The sequence below is a fragment of the Centropristis striata genome, chromosome 5 (assembly GCF_030273125.1).
Source record: "Centropristis striata isolate RG_2023a ecotype Rhode Island chromosome 5, C.striata_1.0, whole genome shotgun sequence".
Lineage (NCBI taxonomy): Eukaryota > Metazoa > Chordata > Actinopteri > Perciformes > Serranidae > Centropristis > Centropristis striata.
This window is the reverse complement of record NC_081521.1, coordinates 23,760,044-23,772,468: the sequence shown is the minus strand read 5'-3', so window position 1 is coordinate 23,772,468 and position 12,425 is coordinate 23,760,044. Positions and strand designations below refer to the sequence as shown.

At 39.6% G+C, this 12,425-nt stretch overlaps 1 protein-coding gene across 1 annotated transcript in view; it reads right to left on the bottom strand.

Annotated features, from left to right (window-relative positions):
- cntn3a.1 (contactin 3a, tandem duplicate 1) overlaps positions 1–12,425 on the bottom strand; it is a 95,575-nt gene that overhangs the window by 30,260 nt on the left and 52,890 nt on the right. Inside the window, exons 9-11 of the mRNA XM_059333733.1 lie at positions 10,710–10,849; positions 4,238–4,370; positions 537–687 (exon numbers count right to left, since the gene is read on the bottom strand). Coding sequence (XP_059189716.1) covers positions 537–687; positions 4,238–4,370; positions 10,710–10,849 — 424 coding nt within the window. The remainder of the gene's footprint in view (positions 1–536; positions 688–4,237; positions 4,371–10,709; positions 10,850–12,425) is intronic.

Here is a 12,425-nt window from a genome sequence, read left to right as displayed (position 1 = left end):
GTGTCCAGCTAGTTCCCCTGGTGTCACCACCACTATCACACAAGAATGTATGCTGTTCGGCAGCTTGCCATTGATCAGTCCTTTTGGGGATTTCACATGCTACTTCCTTGTCTCGATAGTAGCCTGGATCATCGTCTGCCTTGTGCTCTAATGACCCTCCAGGCCTTACATGCTGCTAATGAGCTGATGGATCAGTGCATCGATCCAAGTGCCGCAGTCTAGGAACGGCCAATTACCTCAAGTAAACAGTGCAGAAACCATCTCTGAGCACAGCCAGGAGAGAAAAGGACAATGGAGTTGAGGGAAGAAATGTAGATAGCAGAGGGAAAGTGGTGGAGTGCAGAACGTGTAATGCAATTTAAATTGCATTGTGTCACACTGTGGTTATGTTTTTGTGCAGTTTGTCACCCTGAATATAAAGTAGGGAAAATAAAATAACAAGTCGATGAAATGCGATTCTGCAACTAAAGCAGACAAACTAAACAATTGTGGTCTCACACAGTGCTTTTACTGCTCTACACGAAGAAACCCGGTACCTGTGGCTCTCTCTCAGGGCTTCCTTCCCCTTCCTCCAAGAAATCACACCCCGAGGAGACATCTTGGGCTTGCATTCGATCAGAACGTCGCCACCCTGTCGGGCCAGAGTTTGGGCCTTTAACAAGTTCTGGGAGAAGTCTGGAGCGATGGCTGGCAGGAAGAGTGGAAAGAGAGGGTCGTAAGTATTGTTAATAAGAAAAAAAAAGACTTGAGGTTTAGCTCACTGTCGGAAGAAGCGAGGAGCTATTGAGGAAATGAGAGTGGAGTAGCATCCTAAAAACATGCAGGTCACTCCATCTATTAGGTAGGTCAGCTCTCACATCCTTTTTCTTCCTACACACACATACACACTTGTTTGCACACACGCAGACCTATACACATAACTGCAGGAGAACAGACACGGTACATCATTTTTAAGAAGACATTTCATTTGAAATTCCTTGAATTTCCTTAGGAGGACATTATGCATTAAGAATAAAGCCGTGGGGCTCCGAAGCAAAAATGAGAGAATGTAAAACGAGAGGGAGGCTTTGTTGCTGCTCCTTTAGGCCTTAATTACTAAGGCGCCGTCGTCTGGAGCTGTTTTGTATGCGCACCGACTCAGCAGAAAGCTCTTCAAAGTGAACACACAGCCTGGCGCCACTGACATGGCTGAGCACCTGCCAACGCATGCAGGTGCACGTGCATACACAGCAATACACACAATCATACACATGTATTCATAGACGCATTGCACCTCACAATTATTTCTTGACACTAAGTGTTAAATGCCAGCGTTTCCTCTAACAACACAACAGACATTTGTCATACTTGTGTTCTTATAACACATGGGCGGAATTTATATGAACTCATATCTTAAAGCTAGAGTTGGAGGAGTTATAGCTTCAATAAAATCTGCTCCTCCTCATATATATTAAATGAATGTAGCAAAGTGCTGCAAAATTTAAACAGATCTTTTCGTCTGTAGGTGAGGCAGACATTGTTTTTGAGGTACGTTTTCACTACTGTCTGAAAAAAGTGATAGATACACAGATGTCATGACTGTGGCTTATAAATGATAAAAAATTGAATAATCTAGTATTAACACTGTCAATAATTTTAATAAAGCTACGTATCAAAGCTTAAGTCTGTTGCTGAAGCAATTTTCATAATCTGTATAATATATTCATAATATTCACAATAAAGTCATTTCATGAAAAATGTTAGGTTTGGGTCCTGAATCTTTAAAAGGAAAATGTAAGATACTAAATAAGACACTATTTCAAGGGCACCTGAAGTAAAATAAAAATTAAATTGAAAAAAAGCATGTGAGGTAACACAAAACTCTGAATTTTTATTTTTTTAGGATAAAATGCCTCCCTCTTCATGGGAAATGTGTTAATATAATAATTTTAGCATTTGAAAAACATATTTTGGCAAAAACTGAAATATTTATAAATCTTTCTTAAAAAACCTTCTCTATCAAGCATGAAATATGCACTCAGTTATTCATAAAACAGGGCAAACACTTTCTGACTGAAATTCTCAGAATGTATTTATATAAAACAGTAATTTAACATCCAGCATAAAGACAGTTTTGGCCATATTGGTTTGAATATTTCCACCCTGTCTCACTCTAGTGTGATGATATATAAAAAAATAATTGCTTGAAAAATATGTTTCATTGCAGGTCTAACACATGCTTCAGGTATTTTACATTTGGTTGTGAAAAAATAATAATTTAGAATTCCAAGGTCCAGTCTGAATAGTTTGATGAAATTAACCAATTTCTGACTCATAGAAATGGAAAGACATTTATTACTTATGGCCTTCTATAGGAATTGCTTTTTTTTGTTTCATAAATTTCAGACTCAGGTCTTCTGCTAAAGACATCACCTTGGGCTATAAAGTATTGTAAATGGCCATTTTATTTATTTATTTAACAATTTTCTGACATCTTAAGACAGAATGTTTAATTGATAGATTAGTGAAATACTTCAGATTATAGTCAGATGAATCAGAAATGACAATGAATGATGGCTGCAGCCCTAAATGTAGGATGCAGGTATTTCCAGCCAAGTGGGCTAGATGTTTCCTTTCTGCACTCGTTGTATGAATAATGTTGAACAATTCTGCTTTTTTAAAAGTATAAAGTTCAGACATATTGGTCTTAATCTGTAGCATGACTTCTAATACAGAATGGGATATTATATTTGTGTGGAGGATACTGTCTATATTATGTTATTATTTGTGCTAGAGTCTACAATTGTTTGTGATGTACTCTTTTCACCTCTACACTGCTGTGTTTTATGCCCACACACCTACAGTTCAGTCATCACAACCTCCTCAGAGGCTCCGTGCCTTCTGCAGTTTCAACCTGCAAGTCTGCATTCATGCAGTTACTTTGTGTCGAGCTGCCAATCAGAGTTATGTATGTTTCTAAACACAGCCATCTTAAGCTGCTGTGTCAGGAAGTGAAGTGGCTTTGACAGACTCCTAATACTTGCCATTATGTCAAACTGCCACAGAAAAGTGCTGTGAGTGCTTATCCAAGGATATAAATCTAAGGTTTCTTTTCATTAGCTGGTTATATAAAATACCTCAAAATGAGTTTGCATGGAAATTAAGTTTGCATTTCATTGCTAAAACAGTAATATTTACAAACTCATTCCTGAATGAATTGAGGATCATATATACTCACCTGACAACTCTTCTTGCCTATAGCTACAGGAGCTTAGCCTTTCATGTTGTCTGCACCTGTTTGTCTAAATACCTGTTTGACTTTTATTAAGCCTGAGAGACTTCAGACTAACTTTACAGCCTATGACTGTAACTCTGCATGCTGTGTGCTGACATTTGCTTTTGAGTCCAACTTCCTGCGTCAGTCATCTAAAAACTGTGACATGAAGTTCATCTTCTATAATGACACTGATTCTACAATAAATGTCTCTAAAATAAATGCAAATTCCTTCACAACAGGCACTTGAAATATCAGGGCTTCACTGGAGACTGTGTCAACAAAAGTGTTACTGAATTACAGTAAAACTACATGTTATCTAAAATCTATTGATTTATAGTTAATAGCATATTATGACAATGGATAAGTTGCATCACAGTCAATATGTCTAGCGGGCATTAAACCATAATTATATCCATAACAACAATGGCTTAAGTTAGAAAATAAAGTGTAAGAACAAATGTTATATAGAATAATGAACACAGCAGTAGGGAGGGGAGTCATCAGGGTTTTTTTATTTACTTGAATAATATAACATTAAACTAACAACACAAAATGTTACTCTCATCCCCTGCTGTTCTCAGTGAGTGCACACAACTGCTCGTCCCCCAGCAAACTTGATAATGAGAGCAGAACGAGGGTGCACTTTGGGCAAACTGCTGGCGAAAGAACTGAAGACACTAAAGCTTTTTCCTCAGTCGGCACAACACAGAGGCAAACAAACTTTGTTTTGGATGTGCTCAGCTTTAATTTAAATAGAGGAGGGTGTTTGAGTTTATTCTTCAGATGAACTCTACAGCCTTTTGTCAAATTATCTTCGTGATCCAACTTGCAAAATGGCAGACAAAAAAGACATGTGGCTTAAACGTACTGAAGAGACTTCACAGTTGGCATGAGGACAACTCCACTGAATGTTTATCTTTAGAGAAGTCAACAGTGTGTGTGTGTGTGTGTGTGTGTGTGTGTGTGTGTGTTTGGGCTTACCTATGACTCGCAGCTCAGCGTTGGTGAAGATTCGGCCGTGCTTGTTCTCTGCCACACACTGGTACATGCCGATGTCAGCCAGATTCAAACTATTGATCGTCAGCACTCCATTATTTGCCTGGACTCTATCGTGCTAAAGACACACACAGATACACAAATTTAACACCACATGATTCAAAATGTAATACGCTGTGCTAACCTGACAACAAACACTAAAGAGGTTTAGACAAGGTGACCAGTCAGCAGGAGGCTGGATAGGTTGCTTGTTGTGCAAAAAAATATGTAAGGAACGTACTGTCAAAATCTCATTGTGTCTCTGTTTTGCATTTGACACTTTGGGAAAGAGGAATAAAGAGTTTCTGGCCACATTGATCAATTTTTCTCATCTTTTTTACATACTTGGTCTGAGGAGGGGCACATCAAATATTTCACTACTTTCTACAAGTAGTCATTCGTAACTTGGCAGACAAAACAGGTGTAAGAATATTTACTCCTTGGCAAGCACTTGTGCAGCATAGCAAACACCGTGGGCGAAGATGAGGTTTAATACAGAAATACATATATCAATATATACTGTATACTCTAGTTAAATGTCAGTAAGGTATGACGGCCTGAAAAATTACCAGCAAATGCTTAACTAAATGTTGAGCGACATGCTGTAAAGAGAGATGTGTCACAAGTACAGCGGATGAGGAGCTGTGTAAAAAGGGTTTAAATAAAAAGAAGCAGCAGTATTGAATAACTGAGTCATTTTGTGGACAATGTATTTCTACCTTTCGTTTTCTCAACGTAATGTTTTTTACATGGCTCGGTTAAGCGAAGTGCATCGACACAAATGTATTATTAACAGCTCAGTTGTTTAAGAGAATTAAGAAGATTGGATTAGTATCGGTATTGGCAGATAGTCAAGGTTGCCTCAGTGAAGAAGTGGTATCGAGCCGTCCCCATCGTTTCCACCAACTCCTGAGAAAGATATCTGGGTCTCCAGGTCCTCAGTAACTGTGTCTGTCGGCTGTTGCTGGCGAGGTAGAGTACAGGAGGATAATACTCTGTGGTTTTGTCACTACAGTAACCCCTTTCACATTACATGCTGTCACCGGATCCATTGTTAATATAAAATATTGATTAGAGGAGCCAAGACAGAAGTTTAATCAGCCCCTGCTGAGAGGGGGAAGATAAAACCCTCTGAACAAACAGCATGCTAACAGGTTACAGCGACTGGCCTCAGATTCACATGAGCCATTCTGGCCCCTTCAAATCATCCTCTGAGAAACCTCAGTGGATGATCCTTTAGCAAATCTGACATTAATCCCTAAAAGGTCTGACACCTGTTTATATAACAATACCATTATATAAATAGGATACAGAGTACAAACATGCTGGAGTCAAGGTCTTCTGATAGACGAGAGCATTTCAATTGCACAAACTGGAATTATACAGATAGCTGCTGGATAATTCCCTCAAATTACATGTCGGTCAAAAGTCAGTTAATTTTACAGCCATGTCAATATAATGAACCAACCATCCAGCTGTTATAAGTGCTCTTTTTCACCTTTGGAATGACAGTTTCCAACAATTTTGTAGCAATTAACGCTGTGCCAAATAGGTTGACTTGTTTCATTTTGGCTCTTTGTATTAAAGAAAAGAAAAATGTACTCAACGAAACGGCAATATTACTACCGTTATTATTGTTATTTTAGATTTCATTAATGGCACAGTAAAATGCCTTTAGATTGTTAATTAATGTTTAATAGCACATTATTGTTCTATGGGTCAACAAAATGGGTTCTATAATGTAACAAAGGGTGATTGTAAATTCTATTATTCCCCAGCTACGTTGTATTATTTCAGCTTCATAAACTGCATCTGGAGCATTAACCTCAATTTAGACAAGCCTAACATCCACGATTAATATAGTATTCTGAAGTCAACAACCATTAACCTCTTCAACTCCTCATGGACGCTGGTGTCCTCGGCCGACTTTGTCTTTCAGAGGCTGTAGCCGGCTCAGTTTTAAAGCCTACAGTGAATATACTGTAATCATATAACAACCCTAAAGAATGTCATTACATTTTGGCCAGGGACAAACAGGTATGCCTATTTTCAAAGGGGTCCCTTGAGTACAAACGAATCTCCACTTTACAGCCATGCCCACTTTATGCTAATCGCACGCAGTTTGGGACAAAAGTCAATGCAGTTTAAGTTTTAATCCTTATAAACTATAAACTTCAACACATTCCAGATTTATGGCAAAAAAACACACACATCACTGTATCTAGAAAGATTCTTCAGGTTCCAACCTTTCAGATGATGTCCATCACTTCTATGTGGCATCTACTGTTAACCTGCTATCTCCCCCTAAAGCCCCCTAAAATGTGTCTAAGATATGGAGGGTTTGGAGTGTAAGAGGTAAACAAAGCAACAACACCCAGAAACTCTGCATGATGTTTGTTTTCAATTTCATGGCTAACCATTCTACTTGTTATAAGAAATGTGTAGGATCTATTTTTTTTAGGTTATAAACACTCCAATTAGTGCCAAAATAGCATCACATACCAAGTCTTAATATGAGAATGCTGGACTAAAACCCCTTTGAGTTGGGTAATTAGGGCTATATATGGACATTTTAAGTACCACATTGCCAACTGTGTTCATTCTGATGAATGGCCTGATCTAATTCAAGCTTTAGCCACACTTTTTCTCTCCTCAGGGAGGCTGATAATTGAAACACTACTAATTTTCTGTGGTCTTAATAGGCCCGCGGTGACTAGATGTAACCCCCCTCTGCTTAACATAGCACTGAGACATTATCAAACGGTGGTTGAAATCAAACCTCCAAGGAATTAGTTAGGAACAAGCTGCAGCACGTAGGCTTTTTTATACTTCATCAAGTCTCATAGTGTTGGCTCTCATAGGTGGCAGAAAAGAACTCAAGTGAAGGTGTTTGTTTAAAAATAAATCTATGCAATTTTAATCAACCGCCTCCGCCGAGTACAGATAGAAATTACAGCACCCGAACAAAGTTGTTCTCTTCCAAACTGCTGCTTTTGACCTTTACAAGGATTGGCACTACTTTGTGCTTCCTTTTTATAGTTGTGTCAATTTAAGTGTGGCAGCACTCATTGTTCTTGCCCTTGATCTTTTCCATTGAGTGGAGCCAGACCTTTTAATGTCACTGGCAAAGTAGTCCAGAGGGTCCTGCCGCCAGTCTGTCTGTCGTCTGGAATCATTACAGCACTGCCACTTGAAAAGACAAGGACTGTCCCTTAACATCAGTCAGTGACACTGCTGAGGATCTTCAAATAGGACTCTCTCTGAGGCCCAGTCACGTGACGGACACACGGCTGACCTGCCGCTGAAGCCGCCGCCAGAGGGGGTCCTGGGTGAGGAAGGATGCAGCAATTTCCAAGAGGAACACAACGACTCCCTGGGTTTTTTGGCCGGGACTGGATGCTTAAATGTGTGTTCAAGGGGATGAAGGAGAGAGAGAGAGAGAGAGAGCCATAGCGACTTTGAATAGATGATAGATGGTCCTTTTTAGGTTACACAGTGCAAGGGCCCAGGGGGGTGAAAGAGATGAAAGAGATCTGTGTAAGTGCATGGGTTGGTGCCACACTACGCTATTCTGTACCCGCTGCCCTGTTAAATAACCCTCAGAGACTCAGTGGTGACTTTATCACAATCTCTTTATCACTGGAGACAAATGGTGGCATTCGTCTGCTTTATGGCTATCATTAATTATGCCTGACTTTTCTCTGATACCAGCACTTTTTCAAGTTGAGCTGAGAAAAGGCAAATCACAGGGCGGTTTGTGTATGCCGGTGATGTAATGATCCTATTCCTTTATTGAGGTAGCTGTGCTGAAAGTGTGCTACAACAACAACTACTCCTCAGAGGGCAGCTCCCCGACTTTGGAGGTCGAAGAAAAAACCCTCAAAAACACACACACTCGTGTATGAAACTGAAGGGGAAGCTGGTGGTGGAGTGGAAAAATACAAGTGTGAGTGGGTCCTTGTTTCACCGGGATGACATTTTGAAGTGACAGGCCTCCCCTGTGCCATTTAATTCCCTTGGAGGGGGCCCAAAAATGAGGTGGAGAGAGAGGTAAGGAAAAAAATAAAAGCTTGAAAGAGAGCTTAAGAAAGAGAAAGAGAGCGCCAGAGATGCTGAGATAAAGAGAGAGTGAGAGGGAGAGGAGGACTGATCCATTCTAATGAGGAATAACAAATGGCCCCCTTGGCCTTCCTCTCCTTCTCCCTCCCTCTCTCTACATCGCTGACCTTTGGGTTTGGAAATTGATTTACTGTTGCCGCTGTTGACGGTGGCATTTTGAAAATGGTAACACCCCACCTCATTAATATAGCCACATATGAATATGTTACCTTGGCAAACCGCCAAAGGAATTTTCACAATGTTATTTACAAATCAATACTGGAGATGCACAGGTGGAGCGATAAGGGTTTCCTGTGCTTAAGGATGTGTGGAAAAGAAAGGAAGTGACCTTTGTCACTTGACAGCCACAAACGACTGAAAGAGGAAATGTTCATGACGATGATGCATATTTATACAGATTAAAATTTGACTTGCAGCACATCCAGGATTTGTAGATAAATACTTCTGTGTCATAATGGCAAACTATTTAGAGTGCAAAACTCTGTAATCTTCTTTTCAGCATGTGCATTGTGATTCAGCCCTTTAATTAAAGTGCCCCAGATTTTGAATATTATCTCAGCTCTCAATTCAAGTTACAGAAAACTAAACCCACCTGCCTCCTTTAAAGACGCGTCCAACAAATCCATACCAGTCTGGTTTTGGGCTCATTACCCAATCCAAACGCTGACATTATCAGTGACTGGGATTCACTGGAGCTGTTCATTTTAGGCAGAAAGCGCACTCACTTCAGCAGCACAATAACACAAAACAAGGCAAATTGCCTAAATGTGAAATGTATTTTGGATGATAAGGCATTTTTCACCCTCCCCGGAGTTAGGAGACTTAATGATAAAATTGAGAGAAGCAGATAGGACGGATTGAGCGCTAAACTGTCCCTGGTTGATGACAGGCAGAAAATGGCATCACTTTGGCGTCTTTGCAAAACACATACAAACACCCTCCCCTAACACATACACACACATTTTTAATGCCAAATTTACTCCCAAGCAAATACAGCCATTTCAAAGTGACATATTCTTGCCAAGTACAAGCCTATGAGTTGGAACCATTATGCTCCTTAGCATAAATGTATCCTGCAGACTGCATGCTTTAAGTAAGACGCTGCTGAATCTACTGCAATCTTATCATCTTTCATCTTCCACATTAAATTTATTTTCATCCACTCAACTTCCTAGGGGCTGTTGACATGAAAAAAACAACACATATTGACACTCTGCTAATAATAACAATTCCATGCCTGTAAGACTGAGCCTCAGCTGTTTAAATGATTTAATGATTTTCAAAAAATATACTATACACCTCCATAAGAGAGGGTGTTGATTAATATTTTCTTTTATACCAAGCACAGGTTTCATTGCTCCAGATACATATAAGTGTTTGTCTGGGGACTAACATGATTCTGAAATGTAACATAAAACAAACATCTTCTGTTTTTCTGTAAATATGACCATAATTTTTCATTCATTTATTATCCTTAACCGATCATCCGCACTTGTGTTGTGGGGGGTTGACATTGAGCGAGAGGCGGGGTACACCTTGGACAGGTCACCAGACCATCACAGGGCTGACAGAGACAGACAATCACGCTCTCATTAACACCTACGGGCAATTTAGTGTCACCAATTAAACCTAAGCTGCATGTTTTTGGACTGTGGGAGGAAGCCGGAGTACCCGTTGAGAACCCACGCTGACACAGGGAGAACATGCAAACTCCACACAGAAAAGCTGCAGGCCTTAGTCTAACCAGCGACCCTCTTGCTGTGAAGAGTGCTAACCACTAAACCACCGTGTAGCCCGTGACTATAATTAACAAAATGAATATCATGAAATTGAAGAAAACTTGAAACTAGTAATTGACATCATGAACTCATTAGGAAAATGTTTACTGAGATAATAAATCAAGTGAGAAGGTTCATTTTCTCAAAGACTTCTAAACAATCAGACTTCTTTTTACAGCCAGTGAAGTCGTCCCCTGCTGACCACTGGAAATAATGTAAGGAATGAAGCCAGGGGAGTGTTGCCAGCAGGTGATTTGCATAACCATAACTTGAAGTAGCTGTCTGGTTTGGAAAAACAGTTAAAATGTGATTATTGGAACAACCATTTGTCATTATTTGGCGCTTTAGTATGAACAGGTGGTGGACTCTCTAGACTGATTATCTGATGGGTTGGTTTTTTTTCTTTGTTGTGCTATTGTGTGTTTAGTGCTGCACGGTGTGGAGAACTGATGATTATTCTCATGCTCATGTTGTTCAAAATTCACTGAAAAACATGATGTTTAATTTTAAAAAAAGCTTACCTCCATGGGGTCCAGAGGCTCTCCATTCTTCAGCCAGCGGTATGAGGGTTTGGGTTTGGCGCTGGCTTTGCATTCCCACTCCAGAGTATCATCAATGACCTTCTGAACATCTTCAGGCTTCTCAGTCAAGTGGGGTGCAGCTGTGAGGTCACATACCAGATACTGTAAATGAACACTTTAACGCTACACAAATGCTCGAGCATTTCCACTACGCAGCAGTTTCAGAGCAAATCAATAAACCAGCCAAGCGGGCAATTAGTTCATTAAAGAGGCATCCAAGGGCACAAATCATAAATCCACTTCTAATTAACCCAAAGCTCACCTCTATTTGAAAAATATATAAATAAAAACAACTGCATGAACTTAACACATGGACAGATCGATAGGTTGGTTGAAACCCTTCACTGTGAGGTTAAAAGCTAAAGGATAAGATATTGGATTTACTACAACCTGCTTGTATAAGATACACTGATGCAGATGTTTTTCAGCTTTACTGACTGTATTATATATCCTGCAATGCTTACAGTTCAAGGGTCATAATTCTTTCTTTTTTTAGCAATGCTGTTAATAACACAGGTTATGCTCCCCTTTTTGTCTTTTGAAAACATGTGAAATCCATGGAGAAATGCCTTTATATTTATGATGGTGGTCCTGGTGTCACATAAATGACTAGTACCTTATCTCTGGCGACAGTGTAGAAAGATTTATGGCCCTTGTGAATCACCCACATGAATACAAGAAGCCCCGCCAGGGTCAAGAGCAACGAGGTAGTTGAGTCAGTCCGTCTGCCTAGCTGTGTTACTTTGATAATGTAATCATAATAATAAAAATGCAATTAATATTTTTCGATTGAAAAAAAAGACTTTCATCTTATCTCTCTCCTGGGAGTACAGTTACAGCTGGAACACTCTCCATGCTACATTCAGTGTCAAGGACTTTTCAGCAGGGCAGATACTCTTCACACACAGGGATTCTAATAAAAGGTGTACTGTCTCTCCTATCACTATGTCATACTGTGGCTGCAACTGTTATTTCTGTTTAAATCCATCATAATGTGCTCTATGGAACTCAGAAGGGGAAATTTGGGGAAAGTTTGTCCAGAACAGTTGGTGTTTAGAAACTATGTTCCTGTAAACTTAAAAGGCAAAATCATGAAACTGTTAGATGACTGGAGAAATGTCTAGAAGCGCAAAGACAACAACAATGTGTTTTAAAACATATAAAAGGTGTTTCCTGCTGATTATTTCTCTTTGTATTTCCTATCGTCGATGACAGTGCTGCATGCATTGCCTTAAAAAATGCATTTTACTTAGAAGAAAAACATTCTGACTCCATCAAGTAATATTTAAAAAGCCCACAGAGAGGACGTGTTTGGCAGCCCCATATGAGAAATGAGATAATATTTTGTTATCACAAAACAAGCTTTCTTTATTTTCTTTTAATGAAAAGAAATTGCATATTAAATACTTTCGGAAACGAGCGAGCGGTACTGAATTGGAAATATGTCAGCATGCTGAAACAAATAGTACATGACATCCTGTTAGCAATATTACAAATGAGACTGTCAGAGATAACATAATGGAAGGGAAGACATGATGCAAGAGCCTTCCATACAAAGTCAATCTGATCGTGTCCGAGCCCATTCAAATGCAGTCATCTGCTAAACCATGATCTAATTTCATAAATCCCTTGGAACTACAGAAGGACAATTAAGTG